At 42.0% G+C, this 9,935-nt stretch overlaps 1 protein-coding gene across 1 annotated transcript; it reads left to right on the top strand.

Annotated features, from left to right (window-relative positions):
* Positions 1 to 351: 351 nt before the first annotated feature.
* Positions 352 to 9,339, top strand: G6pc1 (glucose-6-phosphatase catalytic subunit 1). The gene is made up of 5 exons (XM_026387038.2): positions 352 to 642; positions 2,965 to 3,074; positions 5,158 to 5,263; positions 6,133 to 6,248; positions 7,678 to 9,339. Exons 1-5 carry the CDS (start codon positions 407 to 409, stop codon positions 8,187 to 8,189), a joined length of 1,080 nt encoding a protein of 359 aa, XP_026242823.1. The 5' UTR covers positions 352 to 406; the 3' UTR covers positions 8,190 to 9,339.
* The last annotated feature ends 596 nt before the right edge of the window (positions 9,340 to 9,935 follow it).

Consider the following 9,935-nt stretch of genomic DNA (forward strand, 5'->3'; position numbering starts at 1 on the left):
AAAAATCAGACTCCTTTTCAAGAACCATAGTGGAGTTAGACTGTGTCCTGAGTCTCTGGCCTAGTTTCAGGAACCAGGAGGGCAGCACCTTGCACCGTCAAGCAGCATGCCCAGGTTAATAATTGGCCTTGCCAATGACCGATCAAGCTGTTTTTGTGTGCCTGTTTTGCTATTTTACGTAAATCACCCTGAACATGTTTGTATCAACCTACTGGTGATGCACCTTTGATCAATAGATTTTAGACAAAAGTGGTTTTCAAGTCCAAAGATCAGGGCTGGGTTGGCTGCAGACTGGATATGGGGCATATAAAACTGGGGCAAAGCGCAGACTGATAGCAGAGCAATCACCACCAAGCCTGAACCAACTGCACAGGCTCTGCTGACAGCTTCCTAAGGTGCCAGGGGAATGAGGATGGAGGAAGGAATGAATGCTCTCCATGACTTTGGGATCCAGTCAACTCGCTACCTCCAAGTGAATTACCAAGACTCCCAGGACTGGTTCATCTTAGTGTCTGTGATTGCTGACCTCAGGAATGCCTTCTATGTCCTTTTCCCCATCTGGTTCCATCTTCGAGAAAGCGTGGGCATCAAACTCCTCTGGGTTGCTGTGATTGGAGACTGGCTCAACCTCGTCTTTAAGTGGTAAGGACCATGAGGAGAGATGGGCAAGGAAAGAGGCTGGCATTCTCTCTGGAAATATCTCCATCAGAGTTGCAGTCCCCATGCTACTCAGGAAGCCACACGCTTCTCCCCTCTTGACTTGGGATTATCTACACAGAGAAACAAAACAGAGAAAATCTTGCCAGGGAGTTGGAAATACTGGAAAATCTATTTCATAGGAATTGAAGGGGTTGATGGACAGTTGAATTTAGTGAAAAGTCTGAGTTATAGACTTTAAAAAGCAAAGAAGCACAGTTTTGTTACTTCAAATCAGAATAGATAACATAAGATAGATGTTGGAAAGAAGACAGATGATGTATAGAAAAAGGAAAGAAATGATTCAGAAACTTTTTGTATGGAGTAGTGAAAAGTAATCCAGAGAACTGAGCTCCAACCCTTGTTCTGCCACCTACCAGCTATATGTCCTTAGCAAGTTCCATCAATTCTCTGAGTTTCTATTTTGTAATCTATTAACTTATATTAGCTCCAGAATCTTTTTAAAAATATTTTTTAGTTGTTGATGGATCTTTATATTATTTTATTTGTATGTGATGCTGAGAATTGAACCCAGTGCTTCACACAGGCTAGGAAAGTGTTCTACCACTGAGCTACAACCCCAGCCCCAGAATCTTTTTTTAAATATTTTTTTTAGTTGTAGATGGACACAATACCTTTATTTTATTTATTTATTTTATATGGTGCTGAGGATCAACCTAGTGTCTTACACATGTTATGCAAGTGCTCTACCACTGAGCCACAACCCCAGCACCTAGCACTAGAATCTTAATGATAATGCACATAGTTAACATTTACCAAACACTTAGTGTGTGCTGGGCCATGTGCTGTTCTGTGTGATAGTTACTACTATGTCACAGAAGAAAATACTGAGGTGCTGAGTTAACTGGATAGACAAACATGGTTAGTAAATGTCAGAGCCAGGATTGAAGATCAAAGCAGGCAATGTTCTTAAAAACTGTGTATTAACCAAAGCTGATAAACTGACTCTCAGGGGTCAGGGGAAGCCCCAATTTTAACATTTTCCAGAATTTACCAGTGAGCTACATCTGCAGCATCTAGTGATAATCTTAAGATCTATTCCAGCTCTGATATTCTTTGGCCTCCTCAATTAAAGTCCTTTAGAGAAAAAAAAAATTATTGGATTCTAGTGCCCAAGCATATTAATGAGATTCTTGAAAGTTATATTGGAAAGCTACTAAATGTTGTCTGTAACTTCCCTAATTCAGCAGCATGACCCTAAAAATTAAAAGACTGATGTTTATCCCAATACCTGACCTCATGAAACACCATGGATTCTTCCCCTGTTGGTAGAGGTAAGAGTTAGTAATGATTCCTAATTTCAGTAAGAAATCACTATTCTACTATCACTGGAAAAAGGAGGCATCCTGAGGACCTTTGACTTTTGTTTCCACAGTGAAAACCATATGTGGTATTTTTAAAGGGGAAGTGTTTTGTCTGAAATATTCTGTTTCAAACCGGAGAGGATACAGAACAACCTTACAGAGACCAATTCTGATGGGAATGGAGGCCAGGTTTTGAGTCTCATGGGAGGCTTTCCTTGAGGCTGGGGCGTGTTCTCAGATGTCAAAGGAAATGCAATATTCCCTGAGGCCTGAATTAAAAGAGGAACTCTGTAGTAGAGATTCAAGTGCAAGTTGTAAACCATAGTTCTGTATGCATTCTTCCAAGACAAATTCTTCTGCGTGTTTGAAAAAAAAGAAAGAGAAATAATGTTCACATTAATTAATTGCAATTAATGGGTTTTCAGATCTTGTGTTATTTACTTACTTACTTACTCATTTGTTTTCTTAAGAAGCAGTCTTGCTGTATTGCTCAGGCTATCTCTGAACTCTTGGGCTTCAGCCATGTTTCTGCCTCCTATGTACTGGGACTATAAGCATGCCACCAGCCTCAACCTCTGGATTTATTTATGTTTGAATAGATAATATATTAAAGTGACTCAAATTTCAAGTTACCTAAAGGATGCATCATAAAAACTCTCCCCCTTTGGGCCTCTTCCCTGGTCCCCTTTCTGGAGGCAACTCACTAATGTTCTCAAACCCCTTTCTCGAAAGTGTGGACTTTGAACTGGGCACAAACCCATAATCCCAACTACTTGGGAGACTAAGGCAGGAGGATCACAATTTCGAGACTGCCTCAATAACTTAGCAAGGCCCCATGTAACTGATACCCTGTCTCAAAAAAAGAAAAAGAAAAAAGAAAGTGCAGACTTTGGTTAAAAGTATCCACTGAGTAACTCCAGATGCTGGCTCTGCTTTTCCACAGGATTCTCTTTGGACAGCGCCCGTACTGGTGGGTCCTGGACACCGACTACTACAGCAACAGCTCTGTACCACTGATCAAGCAGTTCCCTGTCACCTGTGAGACTGGACCAGGTGAGAGTCCCAGACACTGTAGAGACAGCAAGGGGGTAAATCTTGTTCAGCATAGATCATAGATACCTATCAGCCTCTCTTGTGGATGAAGCTGAATTTAAAGGTTCATAGGGAGAGCTATTACTTCCCACTTTTGTCACAGTCTTCAAATTTGGTACAACTTCATTTTCATTCACTTCAGGAAGGCCTTCCTGAATAACATGATATTGTCACTTTAGAAATCTGTGTGATGGGGGCTGGGATTGTAGCTCAATGGTAGAGCGCTTACCTCGAATGCGTGGGGCACTGGGTTCAATCTTTAGCACCACATAAATAAATGAAATAAAGGTATTGTGTCCATCTACAAAAAAAAGAAAGAACGAAAGAAAGAAAAAGAAAAAGAAATCTGTGTGATGTTTCCAGGACCTGAGTTACTAGTCCAAGAGAAGCACAGGCACCCCCATGGGAAAAGGGCTTGTGAGAGTAACTGTGCCAGGCCCCTTTGTCCAAAGAGGGCAAAGTGGTAGAACTCCGAGTCCCTGCCTGTCTTGCCCAACAGCCTGGACCAGTGAACATATTCCCATGAGCTGATCATCCAACCTCACAATCTGCTTGCCTGAATTTTATTGGTTACAGACATAATTTTTTTTTCAGTGCTAAGAATTGAACCCCAGACTTTGCACAGTTTAGGAGAGCACTCTGCCACTAAGCTACACTCTACTCCAGCCCCAGACATGAATTCTTAAATCAAATGATAGGTTTCATTTTTTTTGTTTGTAGTAGGAATATCCAACCCTTTCCTTGGCCCCATACTGGAAAATGACCCTGGGTTATTTGCTCTCACAGACCATGAATTCACTTTAGAGTATATTCACTCATATTCAGCTGTGATTTATTGAGCAATACCATGTTCCAGACACTGTTCTAGGTGCCAGGGACACCTTTGTCAGTGAACAAAATAGACACAAAGATCCCTGCCCTTATGAAGCTGAAATTTGAATGGGGGGTACAACATACAAAAATCAGAATAAATAATTAAAGTATATAAGATATTAGAAGATGATAATTTACATGAAAAAAAAAAGAATAGATGGCTTAACCCGTGAGATTCCCTGGAAAACTGACTCAGGTGGAGACAAGTAAGCAGGAGTTTAGGGACTCTATGGAGCAACTGTTATGGAGGGGAAGGGACAGGCCAACCTGGCAGATGGAGAATTCCAGAGATTCAGTCTCAACGAACCCCACACGGAGCTCTGAAACTAGAGGTGGCTCTTCAGTATCGCCCTGAGTGGGTTAAGGGGGCCATGACTTTATGATTTGATAGAGGCCAGTTACTGGGTACAGGCTGCCCCTAGGGAGGGGGTCGATCAAGGTGACTCTTCAGCTCAGGGCAATGCCTATAGAAAGCTGACAGCTGAGGGCCATTGGCAATCTACTTTTCACAGCTGGGAAATAAGCTCTTTAGTCCAGAAGGGGATCTGGATGGCATAACTCAGGGCCTTTTATCCCTCAGAGTAGAAGAATCACGAATAGGAACTGATTATAGCATTAAATAGAGTGACCAGAGTAGGACTCATTGAAAGGAGAGATCTGAGACAAGACTTGAAGGATGCATTAGAATTGACCAGGAAAGTTCTAGGGGAAGAGCTGTCTAGCCAAAGGGGAGAGATAACAAGGCAAAGGTTCTCATGTGGGAGCACACTTGGCCTATTAAAGGTCAACAATGAGGCAAGGTGTGGCCAGAGCAGAGTGAACAAAGAACAGGTAGAAGAGAAGCGGCAGGCAGATCAGTGTGTAGTTGCACATCTGGTGTGCTGATCTTGGGTAATCTTCAGATGTACATAACATACATAACAACAAAAAGGGACCTTCTCTGGAGAGTCTTGCACGATGCTAGGCATGTAGTAGGAGCTCAACAGATATTGTTAAATGAACAAGTTATAGATAAATGAATGGATGGTTGAATGAATGGATAGATGGGTAGATGAATGGAAGGATGGATAGGAAATAATATTCAGATGATTGGGTAGATGATGCTCTCTGGCAGTCTCTCAGATGGAGATCTTTTCATCGACAGTATATTTGTCTCTTTCCTGCCCTTTAGGAAGTCCTTCTGGCCATGCCATGGGTACAGCCGGTGTATACTATGTGATGGTCACATCTACCCTCTCTATCTTTCGTGGAAAGGAAAAGCCAACATACAGATTTCGGTAAGAACTCACCATCCAGGTGGAATGGTGGAAAGCAGGAAGTGGCTCTCTCTGTGTCTGAGACACCATTTATTTTTCCTCACATTCCCCAAAGCCCATTCTCACACTATGCGTTGGCACTGATAAAAGTTGTGGCACTTCTGCTAAGAGTGAACACCAGAGTCACAGAATGTTAGGAATGGAAGGAACCCACTAGTGCAACCTTTGCTTTACAGACAAGCATACAAAGCCTAACATGAGGGGCTTCTAAAGATCAGGTTGTGGAGTCGGGCATGGTGGCGCATGCCTGTAATCCCAGCAGCTCAAGAGGCTGAGGCAGGAGGATCACCTTAAGCAATTTAGTGAGACCCTGTCTCAAAATAAATAAATAAATAAATAAATAAAAGGGCTGGAGATGTGGTTCAGTGGTTAAGTGCCCTTGGGTTCAATCCCTTAACCCATCTGCCCCATCCCCTCCAAAAAAAGAAAAAGATCAGTGGAGCTGAAGTATAACTCAGGGGTATAGTAAGTGCAAGGCCTGGGGTTTGATCACCAGCACCCAAAAAAATCAAGTAATGACTTAGGAGCAAGGATTAATTAAAAATCCATTTCTGTACCAACCATAGAGTTGTCCCGTCAGGGTTAAAACAGACATAAAACAGTCAAACTGTACAAATCCTTAGTTATGAAACAAATACAATTGGGGGGTTAAAATTCATTCAAGCAGTTTCATCTCTTACTACAGACATCTTTGTGCCTTTGAGAAGGGGCTGCAACTTACAAAAATTCCACTGATGGAATTTGCCAGGCTCCACCATTTCCCCTGGGATTGTTTTCTTTACTGCAGTATCCACTTCTGGGTTCTGTTATGGCTCCCTCTTCCATTGCAGGTGCTTGAACGTCATTTTGTGGTTGGGATTCTGGGCTGTGCAACTGAATGTCTGTCTGTCTCGAATCTACCTTGCTGCTCATTTCCCCCACCAGGTTGTTGCGGGAGTCTTATCAGGTATCAGCTGCTCCAACTTCCTCCTTCCCTTCTACCCACTCCATCCTTAATTCCCTAATCAGTTCAAAATCCCAGCATTGCAGCTATGTTCTGAGAAGTCCTGTTAATATTTCAGTACTTTGAAAGTCAAGAATGACTATCCTGGTATGGTGGAGTATGCCTATAATCCCAGCTGAGAGGAGACTGAGACAGGAGGGTTGAGAGGTCAAAGCCAGCCTCAGCAATGGTGAGGCACTAAGCAATTCAGTGAGACCCTGTCTCTAAATAAAATACAAAATAGGGCTGGGGATGTGGCTCAGTGGTCGAGAGCCCCTGAGTTCAATCCCCAGTACAAATACATATATATAAAGGGTTGGGGGCATAGATCAGTAATAGAGCATCCCCAAGTTTAATCTCCAGTTTGGGAGTAGGTGGAAGGGAAGAAAGGAAGAAAATCCAGGGTGACTATTTGAAATAATTAATTTCTATAGTATTCCCACATCTACACAAGTATGTTCCAGAAAAGGTGTAATACATCAAGTTAACCCACCCAATTTAATTAGCTTGAAATTTCCAAGCTCATTACCTTCTTTATTTCCTACTGAGCTTCAACTGGAAATGGGATTCTATCAAATTTAGCAAATAAATATGATGTCCTAGGCTAGCTCTTTATTTAAATACATTCCTTTGCAAACCCTAATAAATATGTACAGCTGTTCTCTTACAGGTTCAGGTTTTGTATTTCTGCATTTTTCTTAGATCTAATTAATAAGGGGCAAAAAAAATTAGGTAGGTTGATTTCTGTGGATGGAATTAGAACATAAGATCTTAAGGAAATTGTAGGATTTTCCCCAAGAGCAGAACATAGTAGCTAAAAAAATATTGAGGAGGAACATAATGGTTTCATAGTAATCACAAAAGCAACATAGCAATTAGTAGTGGGTCCCATGTCTGGGGAAGAATCTGGAAGCCATATTACATGAAAAATCTGGGCACTGGGAATGTAGCTCAGTGGTTGAGCACTTGCCTTGCATATGCAAGGCCCTGGTACCATTCAATCCCCAGTACCATGAATAGACGAGACAAGATCCGGGAATGTTTAGGTTAGAGAGGGAAATCTTCAAATGTGTGACAGAGGGACTAAATTCATAACTTACTAATTCCCGTGGAAACAATTGAGACCAACAGGGGGTATTAGAGGGAGACAGATGTCAGCTGAGCAAAGGAAGAACTATATGGCAATCAAATCCATTCAAAACCAAAATGGGTTGTTTTAGTAGGAGTAAGTTCTCCATCATGAGAGTATTCCAGGAGTACGCTCTGATCTGAAATCCGTGATTTAATTCCACAATGCCAGAATGGATGGCATGCTACCCATTGCTCCTGATCCACCCCTAGTGAAAGTCCAGAATCTTCTCCATTTCTCACAGTCATTCTTTGTCCTGCTCAGGCATTGCTGTTGCTGAAACTTTCCACCACATCCGGAGCATCTACAATGCCAGTCTCAAGAAATATTTTCTCATTACCTTCTTCCTGTTCAGCTTCGCCATTGGATTTTACTTGGTGCTAAAGGGGCTGGGGGTGGACCTCCTGTGGACTCTGGAGAAAGCCAAGAGATGGTGTGAAAGACCAGAATGGGTCCATATTGACACTACACCCTTTGCCAGCCTGCTCAAGAACCTGGGGACCCTCTTTGGCCTGGGCCTGGCTCTCAACTCCAGCATGTATAGGGAGAGCTGCAGGGGGAGTCTCAGCAAGTGGCTCCCTTTCCGCCTCAGCTGCATCGTGACCTCCCTCATCCTCCTGCATCTCTTTGACTCTCTGAAACCCCCATCCCAAATTGAGCTGATCTTCTATGTATTGTCCTTCTGCAAGAGTATGACAGTGCCCTTGGCCTCTGTCAGTCTCATTCCCTACTGCATCACGCGCATCCTGGGCCAATCACACAAGAAGTCTTTGTAAAGCATGTGGGGGAGTCTTCAGTATTTAAATTCAGTGACTGTGCCAAGGTCCTAGACCAAGGAACTAAGGTCTCCTCCCAGCCCATTTTGAGGTTGGAGTTGTTAAAGTTAGCTCAGGTGACCTTCCCCCTTTTTCAATCCTGATTATATTGGATGGTGTTTTTTGAAAAGCTAATGAGGCCATGTGAGAAAGCCTCGACCATTAGAAGTTGGGTAGTTCTGGATTTTTCCCTGAAGACCTACTTACCTGTTTTTCTGTCAGAGATACAGAAGCAAGACTTCCAGTAGGGAAGCTCACAAATCCAGGCCAAAATCCCAACTGAGAATTTTCTACCTGTGCTCATCCCTCCAATGAAAAGGAGAAAGGATTACATAGATTTGATAGAGGAAAGGGGATGAGTCAAGGAGGATTTCTTAGTATCTCACATATTGTGCAAACTACATGCCAATCAATGTCTAAATGGCTTCAAATATGTTTGAATCTTTTTAGATATGGCACTCTCAATAATGGTAGACCAACTCAAAGTATACTTAATAGGTGATTAGTGGAATAATTGCTTTGGGTATTTTTTTACTTTAGATACATAATACTTGTATTGACTTGGATTTCTAAATGACTGCAGTGACTGAGGTATTCTACAAAGCCACAACATTCAAGCAGAGTTGATTTTCTTTGATCACATTACATCTTCTTCCTTATTAACTCAGCTTTACTTTCCCCAAAATTTCCCCCTGGCTCCCTATCTACCCTGCAGGATCCTCAGATGCCTAAATTGTGACTCTTTGGTAGCACTTTTGTATGTCGAAGTTAAGCTCTGAAATCTTGGGCAAAATGGCAGGGAAAGGGCCAGGATTCCTCTCTCCAAAAAGTCACTCCGATGTTACTTTTGATTCATGGAGAGTAAATATGACTCCTTTCTACATTCCAAGTCAACCAAGAGCACTTTCTTAGAGGAAAAGTCAAATCCTCCAGTCTCAGCTGATTTGCAGGGTGTGCCCTCAAAAACAAACAAAAAAATCCTGAAGTCTATTTATTTGAGACTCCTTGTTTTTGATACTAATTTAGGATACCATATGTTATCATTCACACCAACCATCCTGCTCTTAACATATTTGAAAACAAAAAATATGTATGTGCAGTATTTTATTAAAGTGACATTTTATTTAAGAATGAAGTCTTCTTGAAGCTGGGTGGGGTGGCCTACACCTATAATCCCAACTACTCAGGAGGCTGAAGCAGGAGGATCATAAATTCAAGGCCAGCCTGGGCAATTTAGCAAGACAGTGTCTCAAAATGAAAAGAGCTGGGGATGTGGCTCAGTGGTAGACATACCCTGGGTTCAATCCCCAGTAATGCAAAAAAAAAAAAAAAAAAATCCCAAAAGTCTTAATGATTACTGTAATTTGGATACAATGTGATCCAAAGGGTCTAATTCTGACCCAGTTAAATTTGTAGTTCTTTCTTTGTTTCCTAATCAAATAATTTGGTTTCTCTGTGCCTATGCTTTCACTTTAGAGAAAGAAGATGCTCTGTCTTGAGTTGACCAAGACTTCCAGCAGGGATAGGGGGACTTATAAGGCAAACACAGGTAGAGTTGATCCCATCAGCATAGGCATAATATTGGCACAGAACAGTTACTGAGCACAGGCCCAGTCTGCTGGTCACATAATGGAAGCCAATTTGTGGAGAGGCAAGACCATGGTAGAGAAAGAACTTTATTACAATTAGCTAGCTAATCAGAGGATG

This window comes from Urocitellus parryii, chromosome 7 (genome assembly GCF_045843805.1).
Source record: "Urocitellus parryii isolate mUroPar1 chromosome 7, mUroPar1.hap1, whole genome shotgun sequence".
Taxonomy (NCBI): Eukaryota; Metazoa; Chordata; class Mammalia; order Rodentia; family Sciuridae; genus Urocitellus; species Urocitellus parryii.